Genomic DNA, 12,501 nt, shown 5'->3' on the forward strand with positions numbered 1-12,501 from the left:
AAGTAGTTTAAAACTAGGGGTTCCTTACAGTTTTCTCTATTTTCCCTCAGTTGCTCCCCTGAATTTCCCTATCGTGGGGCAAGAGAGCTCAGTAGTCTCAGTACTGCTTGTGACAATATCTTGGTGGCAATCAGGAAATTGGATTTTGATGTTACTGCTTTTTGTAAATTGACAGTGTCAGCGCTCTAAAACTTATATTAATTTCTTAGGGATTCCTAAGGGCCACATGACCCTCTTTAGATATGTTACCAATTATGGTCTCATGCAATGTAGCACTTCTTTTATTTGATTTCACCTTAAGCAAATTTCACCTTTAAAAACTTAAACCAACAACCCTATCATTTATTGAACCCTCACAAAAAAACACCTTTACTGAATTGTCATATAATCTTCACAGATTATATATATAGACTATATGAGTTCATTATTATCCCTGTTTTACAGACAAGGCATCTGAGTTTCAGAGAGGTTAAGTCATTTGCTCAAAGGCACTCAGTAATTTATTCCTCATGGATTCTGTCCTCAGAATTCATGTTCATCTAACAGTTGTGTCTGTTGAACACTTGAAATGTGGCTAGTTTAAATTGAGATGTGTTATAAATATAAAATACATACCAGACTTGGGAGGCTTCGCATATAAAAAAGAATGACATAGTTCATTAATACTTTTTTGTATTGATACACCTTGAAATGATAATATTTTGGCTATATTGAATTAAGTGATATAAAAAAAATTATGAACATTATTTTCCTGTCTTTTTGCCTTTTTTCATTACGGCTACCAGAAATTTTTAAATTACACATACAATGCTGATCTAGAACCTTTCTTATTGAAGTGTTACCTTTGTTTTTTAAGATTAAAAAGCACACAGTAAATCCGTTTTACTTTTGTGATTCACAGGCACTTTAAAGAGGAGGAGACCTCCACAGCCCATTCAGCAGCCCCAGCGTCAGAGGCCCCGGGAGAGTTATCAAATGGGACACATGAGACGTTAACTGCAGCTTTTGCCTTGGTTCTTCCTAGTGCCTACAATGGGAAAACTTCACTCCAAAGAGACACCTATTAAATCATCATCCCCAAACTAAACCCTCACAAATACAGTCGAAGAAAAAATGGCAAGAGATCATGTCCTCAGACCAGGTGGAATTACATAAGTTTTAAAGCCTGAAAATTCCAATTTGGGGGTGGGGGGATGGAAAAGGAACCCAATTTTCTTATGGACAGCTATTTTTAACGTAATGGCACAAAGTCTTAGAATATTATTATGTGCCCCGTGTTCCCTGTTCTTCGTTGCTGCATTTTCTTCACTTGCAGGCAAACTTGGCTCTCGATAAACTTTTATCACAAATTGAAATATATATATATTTTTTTCAACTGCCAATCAAGGCTAAGGAGGCTCGACCACCTCAACATTGGAGACATCACTTGCCAATGTACATACCTTGTTATATGCAGACATGTATTTCTTACGTACACTGTACTTCTGTGTGCAATTGTAAACAGAAATTGCAATATGGATGTTTCTTTGTATTATAAAATTTTTCCGCTCTTAATGAAAAATTACTGTTTAATTGACATACTCAGGATAACAGAGAATGGTGGTATTCAGTGGTCCAGGATTCTGTAATGCTTTACACAGGCAGTTTTGAAGTGAGAATCCATTTACCTTTTTATAATGATGGAGTTGGTTCTGATATTCATCTTGTCTTCATCAAATGGCTGCTAAGAGCACATGAGTGGCTATGCTGAGGAACACAGTTACGTGTGCAAACTGGACATACGCAGCATACTACTTCAGAGTTAGTTCTTACGCAAATGTCTGATTTCTGCTTACTTATTTTAAACTTTCTAATTCAATTCCAGTTTTGAATCGATAGGTGAAATTTTATTCATGCTTTGGTAGAAATTACGTCAATGAAATGACTTCTTTTTGTTTGTAGCCTGTTATTTGTGCTTTCCATATATCTAAAGTATGCTAATTATGTTTTTGGTTTTCTCCGACCTGGAAAAGAAAAGCTGGGTCTTTTATTTTATCAAAATACCGGAACGATTTTTTCAGCATATTATCACTGATCATTGGTAACCACTAAAGAAGGGTGATTTGCTCAACTAGTAGTTAAAATTGTAGATAGGCCTTCTGACATTTTTTTTCCCTAAAATATTTTAACAATGAAGGTGAAACAGCACAATGTCCCGTTCCAAATTTATTTTTTAAACAGATGTAAATAATTGGCTTTTTAAAGAAAGCAAAAGCATTTAATGTATTAACAGGCGTATTGCTATGCAGAAATGGAAGGGGGCATTACAAAAAAATTTTAAGCTTGTGACGTATTTATTGCTTCTGTTTTCCAACTACATCACTTAAATTAGAAGTAAACAGCTATGATTTTTCTGGCTTCACATAGGAGGCAAATTTAGGGAACAGTGAAAAGATTTGTGTTTTGGCTTTTTTTTTTCCTTTTTGTTTCTTAAGAGTATAAGGTTTACACAATCATTCTCATAATGTGACGCAAGCCAGCAAGGCCAAAAATGCTAGAGAAAATAATGGGATCTCTTCCTTGTAAACTTGTACAGTATGTGGTGACTTTTTTCAAAATACAGCTTTTTGTACATGATTTAGAGACAAATTTTGTACATGAAACCCCAGATAGACTATAAATAATTCTAAACAAACAAGTAGGTAGATATGTATGTAATTGCTTTTAAATCATTTAAATGCCTTTGTTTTTGGACTGTGCAAAGGTTGGAAGTGGGTTTGCATTTCTAAAATGGTGACTTTTATTCTGCAAGAGTTCTTAGTAACTTCTTGAGTGTGGTAGACTTTGGAACATGTACATTTTTTGCCTGTAATGTTATCCTGTGGTAGGGTTTTGGCAGGTACACACTGCCCTATTTTATTTTGAGTCTAAGTTAAATGTTTTCTGACAAGAGATACGTGCACTGAACTCTTTCCACTGCAAATCAAGATGTGGTAAAACAAAAGGATCAAGACAAATGAGATCTAATACTACTGTCAGTTTAATGTCCACTGTGTTTTATACAGTATCTTTTTGTTCACTTTGGAAATTTTTACTAAAAATTGCAAAAAATAAAGTATTGTGCAAAGATGTAAGGTTTTTTGAAACTTGAAATGCATTAATAAATAGACTTGATGAAATCAACTCAAAGGTTCCATACTCTTTGAACTCTGAGAACTATCAAAAGAAGCTTCCCACAAAGCAGCTTTTCCTTACTAACTGAAAGCGATTATTAAGCAGAAAGACGATTGTCTCTTTTCCTGCACATACAGATATTATTATTCCTAGTTAGGAGTCCATGAAAAAAATTTATGGTTAGATCTCTCTGTATCTACACACAATGATCATTTTAAAAAAACACTTAACTGCTTTACGTTATTTCTAAATAATATTCAAAATGTTTAAAAGTCTTTGTCTTGGTAGAAAAGCAGAGTCATTTTGGAAACCATGGTCTTACATGTATTTCGCAAAGGTTTGAATACTAAGTACCTCATTTATTTTCAAAGTCTATTTTAGTAAAAACTATGTTTTAAAATTTGGAGCCACATTTTCCTGTTTTGTCAAATTCATAGCAAATAAGGAGAGAACTGACATTTCGGTCTTAATCTAGGAAAAGAATTATAAGACCAGAATGGTGTCCTGCACAGAATAATCTGCCCCCCAATTTTTAAAAAAAAATCAAGACCAGCTACAACTAAGTAGTATTTGTTAAATGGGTAAGTATGCAATACTTTTAGTTACTGTGATTTACAAACATCAAAGTATATCATACTTAATTTTGCTTCTGAAGGCATTAATATTGATTAATTCAGATGATTGCAAATTTGTTGTTTTTACTTAGAATTGAATGCCTAAATTTTGTTGAGAATGTTTTTGCCCCTAAGTTTTCTAAATTCAGACAACAACTCACAAGCAAAATCAATAAAGTAAATGATTACAGTTTTTAAAGTTAGTGTTCCCCATAGCTTCAGGCAAGATCTAAGTTTGGGGAAGGACTTTTTAAAGGGAAAGAAACTTGATGTGATCAACCTTGTTTTCTGAGGTGTCTTCAGCCCTCTGTGTTTGGGTACTTCATTTTTGTCATATTCACAGGCTAGTGAAAACCGAAGATTTCTCCAAATTGAGCAAACTCCCTTCCAGTTCTTTCTCTGTCCGTGCGGATGGTACGTGTTAAGATTAATAATAATTATTATTTCTCCAAAGATGGGATTAGTGTCCTTGGCTGTGCAGTTGTGGGGGCTTGTGCTTCAGGAGGCTTTTAATTTCTTGTTAGTAAGTGTTTCTAATGAAAAGTATAAGAGGGTGTAGTAAACACATTGCAAAACTGGACAGCCCATATTTGGGGTTAAGAGAGGAGATGTTCCTTATCTAGATTGAAAGGGTCAGTGTCTCCCCAAACTGGAGAGATGTTAGATACAGCTTGAAAGCAGCTGCCAGGGACAGTTTATCTATCTTTAAAGTAGTCTAAATTTGCAATAAATTGTAAGTTTCCTGAAAACCTTTTTTAAAAAATTTTTTAAAGTTTATTATTTATTTTTAAGACAGAGCACGAGCAGGGGAGGGGCAGAGAGAGGGAGAGGGAGACACAGAATTTGAAGCAGGCTCCAGGCTCTGAGCAGTCAGTAGAGCCCGATGTGGGACCTGAACTCCTGAATCTCGAGATTGTGACCTGAACTGAAGTCAGACCCTTAAGCGACTGAGCTACCTACCCAGGCGCCCCCTTGAAAACATTTTTTGACTTCTAAGTAATAAATATGGTCACTTTGCCTCACAACTCAGTTTCAGTTTCAGCGTTTCTGGTTTTAAGTTCTTGATTAAAAACAACTTTCGTTTAAATCTCTTTTTCCATCTATTACCACTTTGGTTTTTCCGCTATTGTGTCTGTATCCAATCCTTTATATTACTAGCATACAAAGTGAGCCCTTCTGTGCTGCTATATCACAATTTTGTTTGTGTGTCTTAGATACATACATGGGTGCACTATTTTCAGTAGAAATTCATATATTCTATAATTGATAAGCCCTTCAGAGTGTGTGCTCTCTCCCATAAAAAACAATGGGATGCTAGGTAAAATGGAGGGTTGAACAAAGTATTTATTAGCCTCTGCTCTTTCCTAAAATCTCCACTAAAGTCATAGTGACTGGGGAAAGAAGAGAGCATAATCCAACAAGGACAAGGAATATTGAAGAGAAGACAACAAAAACAAAATTTTAGAAACTGGAAAGCAGGAAGAGTAGTGTCTGATTTGGCAGATCCAGGGAAACCAAGTCCTAAACCAGCGGTGGAAGCAGGAGAATAGCCCAGTTTGCCCTGGTAAGATTTTGGGATATAGCCTTCAAGACTTCCTTTCTAGGCATGTGGCTAAAGGCATAATATGAACACTTCTGTACCCACCTTTCTTATTTAACAATATATTGATACAGTATCTACATCATTTTAATGACTGTGAAGACTTCATTTTATGGATGTACTGTACATTCTTAAAATTAACCAATTCCCTGTTGTTTGTACTTAGAGATTTTTATACTATTTATTATTTTAAACAGTCCTACAAGGAAAATCCTGAACCTTAATAAATTCCTAAAGGTGGAATTAATTGGGTTAAAGGTTTTTTTGAAGGTCATGGATAAAAATTATGATATTGTCTTTCAGATAGATGGTACCAAGTTATACTCCCACTATTAACATAGAAGAATAGTTCCACCATTAGCATATTACATATTATATAATTTTTTAAAACTAATCTCCACACCCAACGTGAGGCTTGAACCTATGACCTTGAGATCAAGAGTCGCACACTCTACTGACAGCCAGCCAGGTGCCCCAGCGTATTATGTAACTATTTTAAAATCTGAGAGCCCCAGGCTTAAAATTTCACATGTATGCAGCTACATGAATTTGTGAGAAATAGTAGAAGACTGCTTCTTAATTGACTTCAGTAGCTTTGAACATAATTCAAATGGAAGTCAAATGTAGTGCCCCAGTTGTGGTCTCTAAACGCCATTTTCTTCAAGGAAACAGGACATCCTTGATAAATGGCTAATTCCAGATCTAGAGGAAGAAATGTACAAGAAGAGCCTAAAAACCACTGTATCCTACCAGAGAGCAAAGTAAGGCATTAAAGGTCTGTCAAAAAAGATTCAGGAGGCTCCTTGAAGAAGTTCCCACCGGCCACAGCTAATTTTAGCAACAGGATAGTATCTGCAAGAGATTGAAGCTCATGTTATGTTTTACTCTAGGAGTTTACAAAATCATAGTTACCTGTGGAACATACTCTTTTTGTCTTTTGTTTGTTTGTTTGTTTTGAGAGAAAGAGGGAGAGAATACACAAGCCAGGCAGGGACAGAGAGAGAGAATCCCAAGCATGCTCTGTGAAGCACAGAACGTGACGCAGGGCTCAGTCTCACAAACCATGAGATCATGACCTGAGCCGAAACCAAGAGTTAGATGCTTAACCTACTGAGCCACCCAGGCGCCCCTGGAATATAGTCTTAAAGAAATATACCAGCTAAGAAGTTAAAGAGGAATGATAAGATACCACCATTTTATCCCACAAAGATTAACGGGTCTAGACAGTGATCACCCGTGACTTCACAAAGAGCACACATTCGGTGCTTCCTAATGGAAATACACGTACCACTTAGGAAGCAGTCCTTCCAAAAGTTGAATCTGATCCTGATTGAGCCTCCGTAGCCAACCACCTCTTTACTAGACATACAGGAAAGAAAGGAGCATGTTAAATGATACCAGGAGAGATTCAATCGGCAAAATCCAGACTCTGGAAAAACTATAGCACAAGTAACCCTGTTTCTTTAACAACTGAATTGCGAGGGGGGAAGAAAAAGATGGATTGGAAGTGACGTAAGAGATATATCTACCAAGACAATTTATGGGCTTATTAGGATCCTGATTTGAATAAACTTAATAAAAAAAATGAGACCATGCGGGAAGTTTGAAAACTAATTGAATATTTGATGACTTCAAGGATTTTAATGATTATTTTTAGGTATGATAATGGCATTGTGGTTACGTTTTTACAAGGAACCCTATTAGAGATGCGAATTGAAATACATTAAAAAATGAAATAATAGGGTATTAGGATTTGCTTAAAAATAATTGAGGAGTTAGAGTTGGGTAGTTGTCGGAATATACATGAAACAAGATTGACCGTGAGTTGACCATTATTGAAACTGGGTGATGAATACTTGGGAATTCATTATACAGGTACTATTTTCTCTACCTGTGTTTATATTAGAAATTTCCCATGAAAGATGTTTTTTTTTTTTAATGTGAATCAAATTCATACAGAAACTCATTATTGTTTTTGTTTTAATAATTCATGATAATGGCCTGTACTTACAGTGATTTTGTATAATGATTTTTTTCCACTGGAATTAAACTTGAATCAGTCAAGCTAACGTAATTAATTATATTCTGCTCCAGTTACAATGAATGATTAATTGATTTCCACTGCTAGGGTAAATGCTTGAAGCTGTCAGTCATTTCAGCAGTTGTAGTGAGCAGGCCACTACATCCCTCCTTGCTCACTAGTTTGTCTTGCTAACTATTTAAGGGGAATATTTAGTTTTTGTTAAACCATGTCAGGGTCTGTGATTAGGTTTTTTTCACATTTAACCTGTGTGTCCCATATTAGAATAAATGTTAAGTAACTCAGTACAGTAAACTAGGTTCTACTCTTTCTTGTTGAAATGATAATGATCCCCAGAGGTGGAAATGTGTCTGTACACGGGTGGATCAGTCGGTTAGGTGGTTAGGTGTCCGACTTCGGCTCAGGTCGCGATCTCATGGTTCAGGAGATCGAGCCCCGTATCAGGCTCTGTGCTGACAACTCAGAGCCTGGATCCTGCTTCGGATTCTGTTTCTCCCTCTCTGTCCCTTACCTGCTCGTGCTCTGTCTCTCTCTCTCTCTCTATCTCAAAAGTAAATAAATATTAATTAAAAATAAAATTAATTAAAAAATATCCTGGAGTTGTTTGTTCTTGGTATGAAGAAATGAGAATAGTTTGATATGGTGTAGGCTGTCTTCCATAAAAAGTAATTCCATTACAGGAGTTTTCAAAGTAATTTTGGGAAGGTGAATGCTGAACAAATTAAGCAATTCTTCATTCTAAATGTATATTTTATTTATCCCCCCCTCTGCCTTTGGGCATGGGAGTTTTACTTTGTACTTCTAAACAAAAAAGTCTGCCTTTTATAAATTGAGGTGTCGATATGTTGTGATTAATTGTCATTATTTAGTTTTGTGATTGTAGTTAGTTTTCATTTTCCATCAGTCCCTATTAGTAGCACCTCTGATGTAATGAAATAACCTTTCCACCATTTTCCCCTTGCTTCCTTGAAATCTTACCAGAGGATGTTTGGAATTCTTTGGCTCCTATGGTGTGCATATGCTGGTTTGCATGCGTTGGTTACCTCAGTTATTCATTGGGCAGATAGTTCTTTTTTGTTTTTTTAATGTTTTTTATTTTTGAGAGTGAGAGAAAGAGAGAGAGACAGAGTGCAAGTGGGGGAGTGACAGAGAGAGGGAGACACAGAATCTGAAGCAGGCTCCAGACTCTGAGCTCTCAGCACAGAGCCCCAAATGGGGGTCAAACCCATGAACCTCAAGATCATGACCTGGGCTGAAGTTGGATGCTCAGCTGACTGAGCCACCCAGGCGCCCCTGGGCAGATAATTGGTTGTGCCCGCACAACCTGGATAATAGGAATGTAGCGGTGCGCGTAACAATTTCCCCCACCCCCGTGAAGCTTACTATCTGGTAGGTAAGACAGATGGATTTTAATAATCATGTGGGTACATGTACAATTCCAGCCCTGATAAGTGCTACGAAGGGAACACCTCTGGTGATCCAAGAGCTGATCATGTAGGGATGGGACTGAGGGAGAAGGTGAGACCCAGTCGGGAAGTTCAGGGAAGGCTTCCCCAAGAAGGTGATGCTTGAGCCCAAATCTGAGTTGAGGAAAGGCTCAGTGGTGCAAACAGAGTTCTTAAGAAATGGTGAATGGTTATGTACTGAGTACTGATAGCTAATTTTTCTTTGGGGAAAGGTAATGTTTTTTTGCTCTTGATTTTATGATATGGAAACCTAGCCATTCACATTCCTTGGTGTAGTTTTTAAAGGTGATTTTTCATTTTTGCTCAGCATTGTATTCATTTACTGAAAGCTGGCTTCTTCTTTGGCAGATGTGTCATACTTGGTGGTGGTTCTTAAGGATGTTGGCCTCCCAGTTATGGAGGGTGTGAAAGGCCCCTGGCTTTTCAGACCTTTTCTTCTGAATCAGGACTATCATAAACTCGGGATCAGGACATCTAACTTCATATCATGCTTCGTGAGGTGACGCTCACATCTGCTCTCTGGCATTCTTTACATGCTTCTGTCACAGCACATACCACACCGTGGGGTAACCCTGCTTCATCTAAGCCAAGCTCTGGAATCATCTATACGCAGTGGCTACCTCAATTCCCATTCACTTATCCAACTCCCAGAGGAGGCAGTCCATGCTTTGAGGGAGCTCATGGTCTAGTAGAAAAAAAGAACCTGACAATCATAATGCTGAGGGATTTGTGCTGTAAAATAAACAGATACAGGGTGGCTAGAAACTCAGAGGAGATGCACGTGTGAGCCAACATGACTTCTGAAAGGAGATATACTTGAGCTGAGTTTTAGGGTTCTAGTTTGCTCTGACTTACCCAAATTTGTCACAAGCTTTGAGCCATGATGTAATCGCAGGGCGGTTCCTTGACTGTTCCATGCTCTGTCATACTTTCTTACCCATGGGTATGTTTTTCTCTCCGCCTGGATTGCCCCTTCGCTCTTGGTTCCTCCACGTTACTAGTCTCTGTGTCCTTGAACTTGGCTGTCATAAGTGTTCCAGAAATATTTGTATTTTAATAAAGGGTGTGTTCTTTGTAAACAGGCAACAAAGCTACTTTCACGAGATAAGCACAAAAGTTGGTCCCATTATAACACATTACTGACGCCCTTACTTATAACTTTTAACATCTCTGATTCTAAATCCCCTGGCTGCATGACCTCCTGTCTTTGCCCCCAAGGGAGAAACTCTCTTTCAAAATCTAATAAGCACTTGTGTTTATAGAAAATAAAATATACCCACCATCGTTTGCACAAATGGGAAAGGCACAGCTTAGCTTTGGACTGCGGAAGCAACAAATTGTAGCTCCTGGCAGAAGGAGAAGTGGATTCAGAAAGCTCGAATTAGAAATTAAATGAGGAGGCCCTAACTACTTCATGTGTGTGAACAAGTGTTTTCTTTAGCTAAATCACCTTTGGCAATTTTTATTTGACTCTTTCATAATGAAAAGGAGAAGTGAAACTTTTTATGGATAGTATTTTCCTGCCACAAACCCCCTGATCAACATTTTTCTATAAAGTTTTCCTACAAAATTCTAGTTCTGTGGCATTTTAGACAAATATCCAGAAAAAAAAAGAAAAAAAAAAAGTTGGTAGGGGGTATGGATCCTAGGGTCAAATGGAAATGCTGGGTTAAAATCAAACAAGTTTTTATTTATTTTTATTTTCATTTATTGATTTCATTTAAATGAAGTACCTTTTAGAGCCTCTACTATGATCTCTAAAAGGGCTTGGGAGTATGCAGTGTTTCTAATGAGCTCTTGTCCTTTTTGTCCCCTTAAAGAGTCTGGGCTCTGCAGAAGCATTTTGGGGACTGCTGCTTAGATGGCGGGTACCTTTGTCGGGTCCCTGACCAGGGACTGGTTGTCCTTACCTAAGGAGTTCTCACTGAGCTGGAGTTTCAAGAATGCTACATCTCTTGGTGTGGAGGGACAACTGGTTGCAGAGACTCAAGGGGACAGGTGATCTAGCCCCTCCTTGGCCTCTTAGAAGCAGCTCTGCCGTCTATGGTATTCATTAAAACAAGCTGCCTCGGACAGTGGTCTTCATCTTTGTACTTTGTATCCCCTACTTAAAGATTTTGAGTATATGGAAATATTTATAAATTATACAAATGTGTTATTGCACTATTATGTACATTTGAAAAGATGCAAGACTGTTAAGGAACAAAATTAAAAGTCAATGGAAGTTGTACTATTTCTTCCCACATTCCAGTGAGTCATTTTTCACATACCTGGGTGTGTAAACATCCCACTTTGTAAACCTCTGGCTTTAGAGACAGAATCTACGTATCTTTCAAATCACTAGCTGTCACCCTTCCTGAATTCCTGCGTTAAGTATGCTTTCCAGTGGAACATTGTAGCTGTTGAAGAATGCAGGCCACCTTTACATATTTACATCTAAAGATGTTGAAGACAGAGTAAGTGGAAAAAGCAAGTATTAATAAATATGTATGGTTTGATTTCTTGTATGTAAAATTAAAAAAAATTTTTTTTAATGTTTTTATTTATTTTTGAGACAGAGACAGAGCATGAGCAGGGGAGGAGCAGAGAGAGAGGGAGACACAGAATCCAAAGCAGGCTCCAGGCTCTGAGCTGTCAGCACGGAGCCTGACGCGGGGCTCGAACACACGGAGTGTGAGATCATGACCTGAGCTGAAGTAGGATGCTTAACTGACGGAGCCACCCAGGTGCCCCACTTGTATGTAAAATTTTTTAAGTTTGTAAAAATGTATAATTTATATATAGAAAATGTCTAGATTGATGCATTAAAAATGGTTGTTTCTGAGCACTGAAATTAAGGGTCTTGGGAAAGGAAGAGGATTATATTTTTCCATATTGTTTGCATTTTTTTATGAACTTGGATTCTTTTTATAATAAATAATTTTCAAAATCACTAAATCCATTGTGATGTCAAATATGTTACAACACATCGTTTTTTTCCTAAGTTTTATTTAAGTAATCTCTACCCCCAACATGGGGCTCAAACTCATGACCCCAAGATGAAGAGTTGCATGCTCTACTGACTGAGCCAGCCAGGTGCCCCCAGTACATTGTTAATGTTGACTGTTGAAGTTGAGTGATGGTAACATTGGGCTTCATTATTCTATTTTTACTTTTATGTATGTTTAATATTTCCATAGCAAAAAATTAAACATAAATGAAAATAAATGCATTGCAAAAAAAAGTCTATAGAAATAAAGCACAGAGGTTTTTATTTTATTTTATTATTTTAGGGAGGAGAGTGAGTGGGGGAGAGGGGCAGAGGAGAGAGAGAGAGAGAGAAAGAAATTTTTTTTTTTTTTTTTACTTTTGAGACAGAGAATCCCAAGCAGGCTGTGCACCTTCAGCACAGGGCCCCACATGGGGTTCAAACTCACAAACCATGAGATCAGGATCTAAGCCAAAATCAAGAGTCAGATGCTTAATGGACTGAGCCACTCAGGAACTGAGAGAGAGAAAGAGAGAGAGGGAGAGAGAGAGCTAAAGAGAGAGAGAGAGAGAGAGAGAGAGAGAGAGAGAGAATCTCAAGCAGGCTCCATGCTCAGCAAGGAGCCCAATGTGGGGCTTGATCCCCCAACCCTGGGATCA

At 37.5% G+C, this 12,501-nt stretch overlaps 1 protein-coding gene across 1 annotated transcript in view; it reads left to right on the forward strand.

Annotated features, from left to right (window-relative positions):
* The window catches only part of ADAM10 (ADAM metallopeptidase domain 10), a 138,257-nt gene extending 135,095 nt beyond the window's left edge, over nucleotides 1-3,162 (forward strand). The window contains 1 exon segment of the mRNA XM_030318087.1: nucleotides 902-3,162. Within this exon segment, the coding sequence (XP_030173947.1) occupies nucleotides 902-996 (95 nt within the window). The 3' untranslated portion in view covers nucleotides 997-3,162.
* Nucleotides 3,163-12,501: the final 9,339 nt, after the last annotated feature.

This window comes from Lynx canadensis, chromosome B3 (assembly GCF_007474595.2).
Source record: "Lynx canadensis isolate LIC74 chromosome B3, mLynCan4.pri.v2, whole genome shotgun sequence".
NCBI classification, from domain to species: domain Eukaryota; kingdom Metazoa; phylum Chordata; class Mammalia; order Carnivora; family Felidae; genus Lynx; species Lynx canadensis.